Source organism: Mchenga conophoros, linkage group LG6 (genome assembly GCF_057382185.1).
Source record: "Mchenga conophoros isolate Kocher_MC1m ecotype Shallow Benthic linkage group LG6, M_conophoros_male_GT1.1, whole genome shotgun sequence".
In the NCBI taxonomy this organism is placed as follows: domain Eukaryota; kingdom Metazoa; phylum Chordata; class Actinopteri; order Cichliformes; family Cichlidae; genus Mchenga; species Mchenga conophoros.
Window position 1 is genome coordinate 42713906 of NC_140531.1, and position 16917 is coordinate 42730822.

The following is a 16917-nucleotide window of genomic DNA, read 5'->3' on the forward strand; positions in this document are numbered from 1 at the left end:
CCATGAATGAGCAGTGTTGGGGAGTAACGGAATACATGTACCGCCGTTACGTATTTAGAATACAAAATATGAGTAACTGTATTCCGTTACAGTTACCGTTTAAAAAGGTGGTATTCAGAATACAGTTACTTTGTTGAAATAAATGGATTACACTGCGGTACTTCCCTGTTTCATATTGTCGCGGGTCAGGACTGTTTGGGTTTTGTTTGACAGCTACGATCTGTTGTTCCAGGCGGCAGCGTTACGGTTGCCATGGTTACAGGGCGACGCTCTCTCTCTCTGCGACTGTGTGTTTCCTGGGTGAGAGAGCGCCTTTTCGTTGTTGTTGTTGTTGTGCTAAGCTAACAAGCAGAATGCTACAAGCATAGCTCTAAAGAATGTAGCATCATGGGCAGTGTAGTCCGTGCTGCTGGGAGAATGGACTGCCATACACGTTATGTGTCTGTGAGCGCGAGGAGGGAGAAAAAGGGGAGTGGAAAGGTACGAGTTGTCATCGAGCAAAAACGGGAGCTGGAAGCATGTAAATATAATAATAACCACTGCAGCCAAGAAGAGAGCCTGACGAGCCCAGTTGTAAGTAAGCTATTAAGACTCGACTGTACGCTGTGTTCGTGTTTTCCTCCGAAAACAACAAGTTCCGTTGGAGCAGCCTTTCAACGCCTCTCTCTGTCTGTCGCAAGAAAAGTTGACCCACACAACAAAGTAAAGCTATTTTTCGGCTACGAGCCGACAGGGACCCCGCCGTATTATGCTGGGCAGACACTGTGCGATTTTTTTCAGTCGCGCGATTCAGCTCCTGCTCAAACTGTACGATTGACTCGCAGGGGTTAGAAGTTCATAGGTCACGATGCAGGGTCTCACACTATACGGCCCGATGCTCTGATGCGACCTGAGTGCTCACACTGTGCGTCCATAAAATGAAGGTTATAACAGAAATTCTGTCGCTCGCTCTCCCTCTCCGTCTTTCACTCACACAGACACACCACCACCATCAACTTTGCTAAATTGCTAATGAAAAACATGATCAGCCAGCTGTGATTGAGCAGCAGTGTCGATCCAACTATTTTCACGGTTGTTGTGGTCGTGATAATTTTGTGAGGCCACATCGAAAGGGCTCGGATGGTTCTACAGGTTGTGCCTCCATCGCTTGTGTCCAGATCACACGCTGCACTGCCGTGCTACGCCGTCTTTTTCGCTGACATTTGTGTTTGCGCGTGCGCAGTGTGGCAAACTGCGGTGACACCCTCACGACCAAGCGATTGATGATCGGGAGCTGGTCGTGAGGTGTCAATCGCTTCTCGTTACCCCACGTATACTACACGATGCACGACGCACGATGAAGACCAAAATCGGGCCGATCGCCAAAACGATCGCACGACTCAAAAATCGGCTCAAAATGGGCCAAAAATCGCACAGTGTGAGCCCAGCATTAGTCAGAGGTCCCTTTACTACAGTTCGGAGTCGCGGACCTTCAGTAATAGTAATAAATCACACAGCAACAGTACATTCACGTTGTTGTAAAAAGCATGATAATATAGACTACTTGCACTAGGGCATGTGACGTATTTCCGTTTCCAAATAGTACCGCTTGTGCGTTTCCGGTACGTTTGCTTATCTATCGGTAGCTATGCTAATGTCGCTTCAGAATGAGTATAAAAAGGAAAGTATTTAAAACAGAACATTTTCAAAAACAGGAGAAGAAATACTCCGAGCATTGCTGTGTCCCACTTTGTTCAGCTTCAGCCAAATTTAACGGCATACTAAGTTTTCATGCCTTTCCGACCCATTCCGACTTGAGAAGACAATGGCTGGTAAACATACGCCGGGATCATTTCACGATCACCTCTCACACCAGGGTCTGCTGCAGACACTTTGCCAGTGATCAACTCATAGAGCCAACAACCCTCGATGGTCGAAGGAGGCTTATTAAAGGTGCTGTACCAACACTTTTTGAGTGGAATGGCTATAAAGTTGAACCACCGCGGCGTAGTGTTTGGGAGAGAACGGAGCGACGCCCTGAACTAGTTCCTCCTGACGATCAAGAAGAGCAAAGTCTTACAAGAGATCATGACTACTGCTCAGTCCCTGAGCCGTCTGCATTGGACATATCTGCATCAGCTGCAGAAGACCTGTCCGAAGACGTGGAGACTCTGAGGAAGGAAATACAGGAGTTACGTGTCCAGCGAGAATTTGGGTTACAGCGTTTTGCTGGCTCCGACACTGACATCCGATTCTATACCAGGTACATCTAAGTTCTATTCAAGCTAACTGTTTAAAATATACCAAGGTCACTGTTAGGTATTTTAGTACCATGGTAGCATTTACTGGATATTGTTTTATAGTGACATTATGCAGGAAAACTCTGTCATTCAATAAGGCCCCTTTGTTTTAGTTATTTTTCTCTTTGACCCAAGAATTGATGTGTGAGAATCACAGGCTGGTACAAGGTTGAAATACCACAGAGATCACTCCCTCAGCTACATTAGTTTCTTAATCTTTTAGACGCCTGTTGAAGGCCAAATGGTTTGTTTCAGATTTCACTAATGTAAGAACTCTTCGTTTTGTGCCTTGAAAATATGTCGCTGAGATAATCACAATTGTAGCTGAACTAATAAACTACACAAAGGATGCTTCTTCACCCAAGGGCAGGAAGACGCTGCCTTATCTTGGTCTGTACTGGTTTAAACTGATAAATCTGCTGTCTCATGAATTTTACCCTCTATATAAACTGTTGTACTTGTGAATAAAGTTGAGTCACTTTGGGAAGACAATCTAAAGCAGTCTCTGTTTTCTTGTTCTCCCAAGCTGCTCCCGAGCTGCTCGTACTAACACGCTGAATGGCATGCTTGAATATTACTTGAGAATATATTTGACTGTGTTACAGACTAAGGGACATTCTCTGCTGATAGACGTCCACGCCTCGGAGGAAGCCGATCCACGGAGTAGGCCCTGGAAACAGTTTCCTTCAATTTTGGTGTCAGAAGTGGGATCCTGACGAAGGTAGGCACTTGTCTTTTATTTTATAAGACTGTGTTATGCCTTTCTCAGTGATCCACATAGAAACGGGATACGCTGACGAGGCCTTCTTCAGTGGCCCACATAGTAACAAGTGGGATACACTGAGGAGCCTTCTTTAGTGGCCCACATAGAAACACAGGAAGTTGCCTGTTGTTTTGTAAATAAAAGCAGAAAGGACACAGGAAGTTGCCTGCTGTCATAAACTAAGAAGTTGCTCACCAGCAGAAAGGACACAGGAAGTTGCCTGGGGTCATAAAACGAGAAGTTGCTCGTTAAAAAGTGAGAAGTTGCTCACTAAAAACATAAAATTGCTAGCAAAAAAATCAAGTAACCTCAGGTGTGCCACAGCAAAAATAAAAACTAACTTAAATCCTTCAAAGCGTCTAAACCCCTCTGGAAATCACTGACCATGGGTCAGAATAATTCAAAGACCTTAGACGGGTCCGATAAAAAATCAAAATTAACTGTAAAACCGAAAAAAATAAAATATAAAATCACAAATAGCGGCTCAGTACGACTCCCACTTCCGGTTACGTTTAACCCACGCTCGCGAATCAATGAAGACTTCCATGATTACGTAGCCAGAACATGCGGAAGTGCTTACGTGACTGATTTCGTCTCGAACTTAAGAACTATAACTTTAATGCATCCTAATGTATTTCCGGAGCCCTATCCCGAGCGATTATCGCCAGAAAACAGGTCAGTAGAAATGTTAAATACTATTTGTGATAAGGAAAGTAGGCTGATTAAAAAGTCCTGTAAAAAATATATGATAGAATGTCGTGATGTGACCAATCGCATGCTACCACTATGGAAAAAAGGACCCGAGCCAGACGTAAATGCTTTAAATCAAGCCAGTGTAGGCTCTAGTAAATCCACTGCAGAAAAAACTAGCCTTATATGCCCATCCGTTCAACCTACGGCTCCGCCGCCTTATGATGAAAAAACAGAATTAATAGCTGCTGCGGCGGCTGCACGTCATCAGCGCGTATATCCTGATTTAACAGCAGAATCCCAAAGGAGTGAGGAAGGCACTGAAATGACACCTAAATCAGAAGAAGATGACTGGTTTAACCTAGATCAAAGACAGGAACGAGAATACACTGAACGAGAAAGAGAGTTACAGGAACATAAAAAGCAAACAAAACAGTTAATGGCAGAGTGTGAGGAAATCATGAAAGATCCTTTAACTGAACGTACGGAAGCTGAACTGCAGGAAGCCGTTTCTGTCATAGATAATCATGTTCAGCGCCACACTAGAGTAGCGAATGGTTTAACTGTGCCAAAAGCAATAACTAACACCAGAAATTTAATAAGGAACTACTTAAAGCAGAAAAAAGAGGAAAAAACTCAAGAGGGCCCCCACAAAAACACCCGTTATAAAGAAAAGCAGGGATCACAATTTAATGACGTCAGCACCTCCCTCCCGTTCATGATAATAGGGGACATGTGTTGCATTCAACCCCCTAAAATTTCAGAGTTAGCAGCAACCATTAAAGAACTTCCCGATCCTCTACAAAATCCTACAGCCTTTGTTTCTGCATTACAGAGAAGTACCAGATACCACCACTTGGGTGGGCCTGACTATAGATATATATTATGTCAACGAATTCCAGGTGTGACTGAATCTCAGCTTATTGAAGAAGTAGAGGAACTAGACCCTAAAAATGACCAAGCAGCCAACACCACCTCGTTTTTGTGGATAAACGATGACAAAATCACAGCCTTTTTTCAAAATCTAAAGAAATTTCTGCTCACAATGTCTAGAGATAAAATTGATTTAAATGCAGTAACCATGTGTAAGCAAAAGCCAGATGAATCCATTCTAGTGTTTATGAAACGTTTCACACACTGCTGGACTAATGAGGCATGCATGCCTGAAGGAGGAAATGATCAGATTTTCATAACAACATTCTTAAACAATATTCATCCAGAATGTTCACAACTATTGAAGCTGACTGCCACTGATAATCTCTATGACATGAAAATAAAGAACTTTATCACACTTGTCAAAACAAAAGCTGGTGCAGATCTTTTCCCCAACAGCACGAAGGCTAAAAGTGTTAAGATGATGTTGAACTTTGATGTTGAAGGCTCAGAGGAAAGTGAAAAAATGATGTATGCAGGGGCCCCGCCCCCTCAACAAGCGCAGCAGGGAGATTTCAGAAGGAGAGATAGGAGTGGAGACGTATGTTTTTATTGTGGAAAAATAGGACACTGGAGGAGGGAATGCAAATCAGCAGCACGTAGGTCTCAACCACAAAACACAGGACCAGCTCCTGCCACTAGGCGTCAGCAGAGCTCTTACAGACAAGGTAACTGGCAACGCAGACAGGAATCACATCAAAATAATGGCCCCTTTGCACTTAGGCAGCAACCTTATAATCCACATTTTGATCCCCACCCATATGATAACGAAAGACTGGACCGACAATAGGGAGGCCCAGGTGATGATGAGGGACAGTGTGAAGCACTACACACGATGCTGCATTTGCAATTGTCCCGTAACACGGAAAGCTTGCCCATGTTAGATATAGAGATAGGTGAAAAGACTTATTCCTTTTTAGTTGACAGTGGAGCCACTAAAAGTTCACTGTCTGGAAAATTCTATAGTGGGCCTGTTTCCTCTGTGTGCATCAACACCATGGGAATAAACGGAACTCTAGTGCAATGCCCCAAAACTCATTCTCTAAAAACACGCTGGGGCCCAAAACCAGATGAAATTACATATCATCCATTCATAATTATTCCAAACTCGCCTGTGAATCTATTAGGCAGAGATTTAATGGCAAAAATGAACTTGTGTATTTCATTTAACACAAAGGGTGAAATGTTTGCAGATACTGATAACAGCTATGTTTTCTCTGCCCTATGCACCGACACCATGGAGAAGGAACAGCCTCTGTGTCAGCTGGACGCCTCAGCGGAGAATGAACTCAATATCCATCTGACTGGTATCCCACGTCACACTCTGTGTCAAAAACATGTGCAAACACCGTTACCAGGTAGCCCCATGCCTGGAAGCCACATATTTGTTTCTCTCACACTGTTCAACAACATGATAACTGCTCACACCAGTGAAGGCCAAACAGTGGTTTTGTCACATAACTCAGACATAGGCTATGACATTACTGCACCATGTCAACACATAGATCTAACCTACCCCATACACTGTACTATCTCTGCTGTCACATTGCCAGCTGAATATCAAAACATGACATTATGGTCAAGAGGTGAGAATGATGTAGGACTTATTGACTGTACACCTTATCATGCTCAGCTGAAAAACAACAAGCCGGTATATGTCAAGCAATATCCCATTTCCGCTGAAAAAGCCGCAGCCTTAGACATCATCATAGGAGATTTATTGACAGCTGGAGTAATAAAGCCCACAGTATCTCCATATAACACTCCTGTCAATCCTGTGCCAAAGCCTAACAAACCTGGCGTATGGCGTTTCACACAAGACTTAAGGCAAGTTAATGCAGTCATTATGCCTCTGCCACCTATTGTTCCAGATGTCCCCAGCATACTGACATCTATTCCAGCAACAGCCACACATTTTACTGTGGTGGATTTGTGCTCCGCCTTTTTCTCAGTACCTGTGCATGAAGACACACAGCCGATATTTGCTTTTACACATAGAGATAAGCAGTACACATGGACTCGCTTACCCCAAGGCATGGTAGACAGCCCTGCGGCTTTCTCAATGGTGGTACGTGCTACCCTGGACGGCTTCATTCCTCCAGAGGGCTGTACTCTGATCCAGTATGTAGATGATCTCCTCCTCTGTGCTGAAAGTGAAAAACTATGTCAAACTGCCACACACATGCTACTCCAGCACCTCCAACAGACTGGCCACAAAGCATCAGCAAAGAAAATGCAGTACTGTCAGACTTCTGTTCAATATTTGGGATTTACACTGTCTCACGGACAACGTTCTATGACTACAGACAGGGTCAAAGCTGTGACCTCTGTCCCTAAGCCCACTACACAGAAAGAAATGCTGTCTTTCCTAGGCATGGTGAACTATTGCAGACAGTGGATACCAGACTGTTCTTTTCATGACCACATTCTGCGTGAATGCTGCAAAAAAGACAAGCCTCCTCGAATACTGTGGTCCACAGAAATGACTGCCTCTTTCAATGCATTACAGGGAGCGCTGACCTCCGCCCCTTGTTTGGGTCTGCCTGACTACCACTTACCGTTCCACCTGTACGTCACAGAGAACGGCACAACCTGTGCAGGTGTATTGGCCCAAGAGCATGGCTGTGGCTACCGTCCAGTAGCCTTCTACTCAAAGGTGCTGCCAGCAGTAGTTCAGGGGATGCCGGCCTGCCTGAGGGCAGTAGCAGCTTGCTCTATCATGATAAGGGACTGCGAGAAGCTCACACTCTCACATGACACTATTCTACACACCAATCACCAGGTCACGACCATTCTAGCAAACATAACTACACAACACATGACCGCACAACGTCGCTCAGGTTATGAAGCTACACTGACTTCAACAGCAAATCTCACTATAAAAGCAAGCAGCACACCCAATTCGCCAGCACACTTACTCATTCGTATGCTGTGTTCCTCTGACCGACAGGATGGTTCAGACGACCCTGACGATCATGATTGTATGACACGTATACAGGAATCCACAGCACCACGCCCAGACTTAGAGCAGACACCAATCCCAGACTCAGTCATTGTTTATGTGGACGGGTCCTGTTCAAAACCAAATGACAACTTATTTCTTTGTGGCTATTCGGTGGTGACATTGCCTGACATCATACTAGAGGCTCACTCATTACCATTTCACTCAGCACAAAAAGCAGAACTCATGGCTTTAATACGCGCCTGTGAGTTACATGTGGATAAGCGGGTAACAATTTACACTGATAGCCGTTATGCATTCGGTGTGGTGCATGACTTTGGCACATTGTGGAGACAAAGAGGATTTAGATCTGCTGATGGAAAATCGATCGCTAATTCTGACCTTGTTCAAAGACTTTTGCAGGCTATACAGCTGCCATCGGCAATTGCAGTTGTTAAAACGAAGGGGCACAGCACGGCTGACACAGACGAAGCAGTGGGAAATGCTCTTGCAGACGTAACCGCGAAAGCAGCTGCTGCCTCACAGCAACCACCCAGAAGGGAAGTATTATCTTTGCCTTTACAGCTGCCACTTGTCACGCTCCCAGACTATTTAGAAACAAATGTTGACCTAAAATTCATACAAGAGCAAGCCTCTGCCTTAGATTACACTTACTGGGAAAATAATGATTGTACCTTAGATAACAGAGACGGCTTATACAAAAACCTTGAGGGTTTGATTGCCCTCCCATCTTCACTACTGCCAATCCTTGTCCGCCATTTTCACGGTGTGAGTCATGTCGGACAAAGAGGGGTAATAGGAGCAATAAAATCAAGATTTGTAATCGAGAAAACATCACACGCAGTAAAACGCATATTAGCAACCTGTCTAACATGTGCACGAACTAATGTAGGAAAACCAAAAGCAAAACATCAGCATTTACCACAACCAGATTTCCCATTTCATACATTACAAATTGATTTTACACACATGCCAGCACAAGGAAGCATCAAGTACTTACTGGTAATAGTGGATCAATTTAGTAAATGGGTAGAAGCTTATCCAACATCAAAAGAAACTGCAGAAGTAGTCTGTCAAAAGTTGTGCAATGAAATAATACCCAGATTTGGAATACCTCACCAAATTAACAGTGATAGAGGACCTTCATTTACATCAGAAGTAATTCAAAAGTGTGCTAAAACTCTAGCAATAGACTGGAAATATCATGTGCCATACCATCCTCAGAGTTCAGGAGTTGTAGAAAGAATGAATAGGACCATAAAAAATCGCCTGACTAAAGCAATGATAGAAACAGGAATGACCTGGATCAAACTACTTCCTCAAATCCTCTGCGAGATTAGAATGACTCCATCCGCAGCAACCAAATTATCTCCATTTGAAATAATCATGGGAAGACCGTTTCCAACACCATGGTCAGCCTCCAGAGGGGCACCGCTATTGGAAGGGGACATAGACACTGCATTGTCTGACTATGTTCATAACCTGGTAGAAACACTGAATAATAACTATCAGAAAGTTTGTCTCTCTCAGCCTCTCCCTTCCACAGATCCAACCCATCCGTGGAAACCAGGAGATGCGGTATTGGTAAAGTTGCTAAAACCAAGGGCACTCGGGGAGGCCGCGTGTTCCAGCCCCCAGACTGTACTTGCAGTGACGAGAACCAGCATCCTAACAGACGGACAACCTCAGTGGATTCATGCCAGCAGGGTTAAGACCAGCCCCACCAAACCACCTAAGGCGTCGGATCAAGTAGATGACGTCTCCGGCGAGCCAGCGCCCGGATTCAATACACCTATAGATGACGACTCAGGCGAGCCAGCGCCCGGATCCAATCCACCTACACACACACAATCACTGATTAACACACAACGCCTGAAAGAGCCAAGACTCAGAAAGCCCTTTGATCCCCCGCCTGAACAACAACAAGGTACTCGAACATCCAGCAGGAACAGAAAGCCTAGAGTACCACACAATGTCTAACCTGATAAAGATAGACTCGTTTCATCCTGATAATGGAGAAAATGAAATGCCCATTGTCATCACACGACGCTTATACGGTGTCTCTCGAACCTGGGACCAGGCCAGGAGACGACTAAAGAACTGTCTTTTTTATATATTTAGGTTATTAATCATATCTACTGCATTAATCTTAGGATTTTTATTTACTATTTCATATTGTAAAGTGCAACCCTGTTCACATTTCTGCAAAGCCACATTTTCAATGATAACCCATATAGCTACCAGTACAGCTACTTCAATGTATTTGCAATTAGCACAAATTGATCCTGAGGATGTGCCAGATGTTACCAATGATGTTCCTGATGTGTATATTGAACATTAGGTTGTGAACTATTACATTTTATGATTTGCTTCTTATATTATGTTATTACATTTGTGATTTTTCCTTTCTATTTGAGTTATTATTTTTAAAAAAATAATAAAAGAGGGGAACTGTTAGGTATTTTAGTACCATGGTAGCATTTACTGGATATTGTTTTATAGTGACATTATACAGGAAAACTCTGTCATTCAATAAGGCCCCTTTGTTTTAGTTATTTTTCTCTTTGACCCAAGAATTGATGTGTGAGAATCACAGGCTGGTACAAGGTTGAAATACCACAGAGATCACTCCCTCAGCTACATTAGTTTCTTAATCTTTTAGACGCCTGTTGAAGGCCAAATGGTTTGTTTCAGATTTCACTAATGTAAGAACTCTTCGTTTTGTGCCTTGAAAATATGTCGCTGAGATAATCACAATTGTAGCTGAACTAATAAACTACACAAAGGATGCTTCTTCACCCAAGGGCAGGAAGACGCTGCCTTATCTTGGTCTGTACTGGTTTAAACTGATAAATCTGCTGTCTCATGAATTTTACCCTCTATATAAACTGTTGTACTTGTGAATAAAGTTGAGTCACTTTGGGAAGACAATCTAAAGCAGTCTCTGTTTTCTTGTTCTCCCAAGCTGCTCCCGAGCTGCTCGTACTAACACGCTGAATGGCATGCTTGAATATTACTTGAGAATATATTTGACTGTGTTACAGACTAAGGGACATTCTCTGCTGATAGGTGAAGGTACATTCTCTGCTGATAGACGTCCACGCCTCGGAGGAAGCCGATCCACGGAGTAGGCCCTGGAAACAGTTTCCTTCAGTCACCATCAGTTAAATTTCGAAAGTTTTTCCAGTCTTAATGAAAACAAAATAGATATTTACTTTTTCTCTGCTGATTGTATGTTTTATGTAGATGCTTTAGTATTTAAACGATATCCTAATGCTACAGGTAAAATACAACACCAAATACTCTTAATCAGACTATTTTATACAGCATACCATTAGCATATTTGTCACAGTTCACATTATTTTTATGTCAGTGTGTAATGTTAATTAATGATTGACACGATGTATGTCTCTCTCGTGAATAGATTTCCAAGCTATGATCATTTGATGGCATTCTGGGTTTTGATTGAGCCTTGCATCTATAAAATGATCCGGGTTTCAAGAGCCAAGTCAGCTGCCAATCGGAACGAAGAAGTGTTGACACCTGCACGCACATCAACAGTAGGTTATGGGTTTGTTGGTAGTTAGAACTAGAGGTGTAATGTTATTGTATTTATGTACAATAACATTACATTATGTACAGTAGCATACATACACAGGTGTATGTATGCTAGACTCAGTATCCTTTACATACATACACCTGTGCACTACAGCACCTCATTGTTTACCCCATGGTACAGTATGGTATGCCTAACCATTACAAAACATTTAGCCAAGAAAAGAATAATTTTACTAGTTCATAGCTTAAGGAGTAACATTTTCCCTTTTGTTTTCACCTTCCAGAGGCAGCTGCTACAGCCAATTGACGAGTTTTTTCTTTTCCTGGTTTTCCTGTCAGTTGGTTTGAAGGAGAGGGACCTGGCACACCGATTTAACATACACCAGTCCACAGTGAGCCGCATTATTGCAACATGGACAAATTTTCTTGCCACTGCACTGGGGTCTCAGTGCATCTGGCTTACACGTGAAGAAGTGCAAGCTTACCTCCCTGAGGAATTCAAAGATTTCTCAGACACCCAGATGATCCTTGACTGTACAGAGCTGAGGTGTCAGACACCATCCTCACCACTTCTCCAAAGTGAAATGTACTCTTCGTACAAATCCCACTGTACGATGAAAGCCCTGGTTGGCATAGCTCCACATGGTCCAGTGACATTCATCTCTAATCTGTATGCTGGTTCGGTTAGTGACAAGGAACTATTCAAACAATCAGGCATTGCTGAGAAGTTGACTGAAGACATGGCAGTGATGGTAGATAAGGGCTTCCTAATCACTGATTGTTGTAAATGCAAAGTGTACTGCCCACCTTTTCTATCTAAGCAGAAGCAGATGCCAGCATACCAGGTTAAGGAGACGCAGGCCATAGCCAGACTCAGGGTACATGTGGAGCGAGTCATTAGGAGGATCAAACAGAACAAACTTTTTGATAGCATCATTACCATGTCACATGTTTATAATATCAACCAACTGTTTGCAGTGGCATGTATGCTGTCAAATTACCAGAACACAGCATTAGTTAAAAAATGGGTTAAGTGAGACAAGATGGATTTTTCCCAAGACACCAGTGCCAGTAACTTATGGAAAATGACCTGCAGCTGAGGCCACTACAGTTGCATTTCTTCCTTCTCAGCTGACAATACTTGATTACAGAACTGGTACTTGAGTGCTGATAGTTGAGTTTCAGTTATTGATAATTCAAATTCATTGCAAATGTTTAATGTTAATAATACTGTTTAATTATATTACTATATTACTATTCAGATTCAACAAAACTATTTATCAAAATTATAAAGTAAATCACTAAATCGTTTTAAAACCATAAGTGACATTGAGCTTTTGTAACATCAAAAATACCATTTGTCATTTTCTACAGTTCAGTTATTGTCTAAATGTATATCAGTATGCTAGGCATGGAGTTTTAAATACTTACCATGTAAATAAGTTCTGCACAAATTCAACGTTTTAATGTGTGTTTTTAAAAATTAAATTGATGCCATTGCTTAAATAACAGTTTATTGATGTCACATAAAGGTAACATGTAACAACAAAAGAATTCATGAAATATATTGAAAATAAAACATCAGTTATTTTGTTCCAGCCAGCCTGAAGGATCTGTTTTTCTTTTTGCTATGTTTTCACTGTTCATTTTTTCAAACACAGGTATCTTGGCATATATATGTAAAAAAAGAAATAGTCTGCCTTTTCTCTGATTGCATTGTGCACATCTGTATCCATGTATATTCTTTGCACTAGGTAGTCCTCTTGTGCCCACACAACAAAGTCACACCACTGCATCCCACTGATGAGCAGTTGTCCTTGCACTTGCCAGTAATATGCGTGGCTCTTTTTTAGTTTAGGGGTACCACATTCCATCTGCACATATTTGCAGTCAATAAAGTTTTGTACATTGGGACATTTGAATTCGACGAAGCCAAACTGGGGGTATTCATTGGGGTCAAAAACAACACCATCAGGAGATGCAGCAAGCAATGGGGTGAATGACCAGACCACAGGGTGAGTAGTTAACATTCATTAGCCTACTATACTCTGCTGCTATTGCAGGCTCCATCTCAGTTCCTCTCCTCATGTCTGCTGTCTGCCTTGTTCCCTTCAATATACGCTCTGCTAGTGACTCGGCCGAGCTCTGGCCTCTGACGTGACACACCTCCCGAAACCTAGAGGCAGTCACTCTGGGCCTGCGGAGCTGATGCCACTCAGACGAAGAGCTTTGCTCACGTGTAGCTTCCTCTATTTTGTGAGCCATTTCCAGAGTTACAGACAAGCTTTTCAGATGCAGAAGCTCTTCTTCTGAGCACACAAACACACAATCTGATGGCAAGATGTCATACCCCTCCAGAGGCAAGTGCGGTGTTGGTGGTGCATCGCGGTGTAGTGTGATGTACCGGGTTGTCAAAACCGGCTGCTGATATGACAGAACACTGCCCTCCTGCACCAGCCCAAAGCCACTTTCCACAAGGGGCTTGTCAGGTCTCATGTTCATTGTGGTCACAAGTGGCCTGTCCTCAATATTAAATTTTGCATATGCCTCCGTTATTCTGAACAAGCAGGGATCTGGTAACGGACCCACCATGCCTCTGTAGAAGCCACTGCTAAAGAAAACCTCAATGACAATAATGTAAGGAAGAAGGTTGTTATACTGAACAACAACTAAACTAAAAACTAAAAGGTGTAAAACAGTGGTGCATAAGTTAGAGACTGGGATGTATATGTACATGACTGAGTTAGCCGTCTTCAGAAAGTGTAATGTTGTATGTAAATTAATACCTATTCTGACACATGTATGTATGAAAAAAATAGCAACATACATTTGTAACACATGAAACCAAATTTTACAAATGTAATTACCGTACTCCAGTCTGGGCCATCCTATTTGGTACCGGCTTAGTGAAGATCATGGAGTTGATGGGTCCTGGCTTCACACCCTAACAGAAGACACATTTACTATGGATGGTGTTGCTGTTCATATGTAAACATGGACTAATTCAAAAACTTTAACCTCATTTAAATTATCACTGTCCGTGGCTTGTGCCATTGCTGTTCAGATTCCGTGCAGCTATGCACAGGGGGGACAACCGGCACTCTGAGTTGTGAGTAGTGTGCTGTTTGGAAGAGCAGTGCCACTGTGTGATTGCACATAACAGCGCCTGCCACACAGGAGCACTGGCTATGTGTCAGTATCACCGGCGATGAATCCAGAAGCTTAATCTAAGAAGAAAGAACGAAAATTAAAAATGTAACATCTTCATGGAAGAGCCGAACAGGAACATAGTTCAGTGTTATGGTTACGTACCCTCCTGAATGCTTAGTGTTTCCTTCTCTCCCTATTAAAACAACTTAACCATGCTTGATAACTGTAATAACTTAGATTGTGTATATTTGCAGTATTAACTTGTTGTCAAATGTTTCTGATCACCCAAACACACGTTGATTTAACTATCTGACTAGTCAAATTAGGAGTGATAAAGCAGGGAGACAAGGAAAACATTCAAGTTGATGGGCCTTTAGGAATGAACTTAACTAATGCTTAAATGAACTGAACCCCACTGAACGGGGATTAACAACTTTACACAGCTTCCTGCCTACACTTAGTCTGTGTGGTGCCTCACTCTTCCTCATCGACCTGTAGCACAGGGCTCTCACACCGACCTCCCCTGACAACCTGTCTTTATTGGACACTGAATAAAGATACAAGTACCATTAGCATTATTTCTGTATTACTCATTTCAGCATGTCTTAAACATATATATTTTACACTTAGCAAGAGTAGCATTAGGTAGTTAACTACCTCCTTAGTTAGCCAACTACCTAACACTAATATAACAGTGTCTAACTACAAAAGTGACATTAGTTAAGAAAACCTCAACTATAGTTTAGGACGACATAAAACACCGTTTAAGAAAACATGTAATGTAGAGAACTGACATCAAATGAAGGACATAGCGGAGTAACGTAGTGTTTGCATTTGACGTTAGCTAGCGTTTCTTTGTCGGTTAATTTACGTTTTCTTACCTTCGTAGTTGTGTATATATGATGCAGCATATAACTTAAATCCTTTATCTAATTTGCTGGCGGGGGTAGTCGTCACTCTGCAAATCCGATGAACATCGGTGATGTTCAATTTTGGGAGCTCTTGTAGGCAGCGAGTGTAGAACGTCGCCATGGTTTAACCGCACCGGAAGCACTGGGGCAGGACTACATAGAACGCGGAAGTGTTAGTGCAAGTAGTCCATTGTAGCGGGTCAGGGCTGTTCGGGGTTCTGCTTGTACAGTTATGTTTTGTGTATGTTGCCATGGTGACGGGTGACGCCCTCTCGCTGCGACGGTGTGTCCTTCCGGGGTCAGAGGGCGCCCTATGTGTGTTGTGGTTGCCGCGCTGAGCAGTTAGCTAGTGGCAGTGTGTTCTTCTGCAAATGTAATAAACGGCTGTGCTCCCTGGCTAGCTCACGGGAAGCAAGACCAAACGATACCTCCGTCTCCTCCTTGTCTGAACTCGCCACAATATATTAAGTAATCCAAAGTATTCAGAATACGTTACTGTCATTGAGTAACGTAACGGAATAGGTTACAGAATACATTTTGGGGCATGTATTCTGTATTCTGTAATGGAATACATTTTAAAAGTAACCTTCCCAACACTGTGAATGAGGGAGATGCGGACATAAATACGCAGAAGGATAACGAGGGACGTGGGAGCACACAGGGAACACAGCTGATACAGATAATCATAACGAGACAGGGCAGGAGCAAACACGTACACTGATGGGAGACTATCAAAGTAACACAGGAAGTACACAGACCCAGGGCTGGACTGGGACAAAAAATCGGCCCGGGCATTTTGACTAGAGACTGGCCCACCAAAAATGTGACGTCATTCAGGGGTAAAACCGCAAAGGATTCTGGGAACTTGTGGCAAGAGGTACTAGCGCATGCAGGCTTTCAATTGAACTCAGTCACACAGCGATAAAAAGAAACACAAAAAATGGCAACAAGCTGTTGTATTCTTAACTGCAATAGCCGGTATTTGCCAAAAACAGATTGCTCGTATTTAAATTGCTATGAGTAACTTGTTGGGCTATAATATGTGAAACATATGTCAAATGCATCCCTGATGGATGACATAAAGTCATCTCTCCATCTCTCTCTGCTGCTCTTCTGTCTCCTCTGTCACAGACTTCTCCACTTTTGATGATAAATCAGCTGGTGCAACATGTAAGGATTGGCACAATTTGTTAAGATTTTGAGGAGTTTGAGAAACTAACCTTAAGCATAAAATAAAATTTACTATCAGTAACTTCATAGCACCCGCCCAGCAGTATTTAAACTCCGTCATGCTAGCTAGTAGCAGTACCAGTTATTCTAAGCGACTGTAAAAAGTCAGCACAACGAAAACAAACTCCAACTAAACTTGGTTTATATCTGACACAGAGAGACTGCAGGTCATAACTTCTTACCTGAAGTTCAGTTCCTCTGCCACTATGACCGGTGGCCGCCTCGGGTCTCTCCTCCTCTTGCCTCCCCTTTCCCTTATCCACCTGCTGGCCTCCACCACTTGCTGATGTTGCTAAATCTGTGGAAGCTATGCCATAGCTACCGCCAAACAATTCAGTTATTTTTACACATCTGGCAGCGTCTGCCTGAAGGGCTTGTTTCTTTTTGGCCCTAATTTTTTCTGCACCTCCTTTCCTTTTTTTGTTCTCCATTTTCTTTAGT

At 42.8% G+C, this 16917-nt stretch overlaps 2 protein-coding genes across 2 annotated transcripts; one reads left to right on the plus strand and one right to left on the minus strand.

The window, feature by feature from the left end:
• Positions 1 to 1542: 1542 nt before the first annotated feature.
• Positions 1543 to 12410, plus strand: LOC146573392 (uncharacterized). The gene is made up of 3 exons (XM_085278272.1): positions 1543 to 2242; positions 11052 to 11187; positions 11470 to 12410. Exons 1-3 carry the CDS (start codon positions 1647 to 1649, stop codon positions 12220 to 12222), a joined length of 1485 nt encoding a protein of 494 aa, XP_085134398.1. The 5' UTR covers positions 1543 to 1646; the 3' UTR covers positions 12223 to 12410.
• A 292-nt stretch (positions 12411 to 12702) lies between these two features.
• LOC146573393 (uncharacterized) lies at positions 12703 to 15991 on the minus strand. The gene is made up of 5 exons (XM_085278271.1): positions 15217 to 15991; positions 14791 to 14882; positions 14221 to 14412; positions 14053 to 14129; positions 12703 to 13793 (listed from the first exon to the last, which is right to left on the minus strand). Exons 1-5 carry the CDS (start codon positions 15365 to 15367, stop codon positions 13157 to 13159), a joined length of 1149 nt encoding a protein of 382 aa, XP_085134397.1. The 5' UTR covers positions 15368 to 15991; the 3' UTR covers positions 12703 to 13156.
• Between the last annotated feature and the right edge of the window lie 926 nt (positions 15992 to 16917).

What these genes read in the sequence shown, in the direction of transcription:
- LOC146573393 (XM_085278271.1), bottom strand. Translation starts at nt 15,367, where the DNA reads ATGGCGACGTTCTACACTCGCTGCCTACAAGAGCTCCCAAAATTGAAC. An exon ending in AGGCACCACACAGACTAAGT is followed by an intron (nt 14,413 to 14,790) that starts GTAGGCAGGAAG and finishes CTTTCTTCTTAG; the next exon opens with ATTAAGCTTCTGGATTCATC. An exon ending in AATGGCACAAGCCACGGACA is followed by an intron (nt 14,130 to 14,220) that starts GTGATAATTTAA and finishes GTCTTCTGTTAG; the next exon opens with GGTGTGAAGCCAGGACCCAT.
- LOC146573392 (XM_085278272.1), top strand. Translation starts at nt 1,647, where the DNA reads ATGAGTATAAAAAGGAAAGTATTTAAAACAGAACATTTTCAAAAACAG. An exon ending in GACATCCGATTCTATACCAG is followed by an intron (nt 2,243 to 11,051) that starts GTACATCTAAGT and finishes TCTCGTGAATAG; the next exon opens with ATTTCCAAGCTATGATCATT. An exon ending in CACCTGCACGCACATCAACA is followed by an intron (nt 11,188 to 11,469) that starts GTAGGTTATGGG and finishes TTCACCTTCCAG; the next exon opens with AGGCAGCTGCTACAGCCAAT.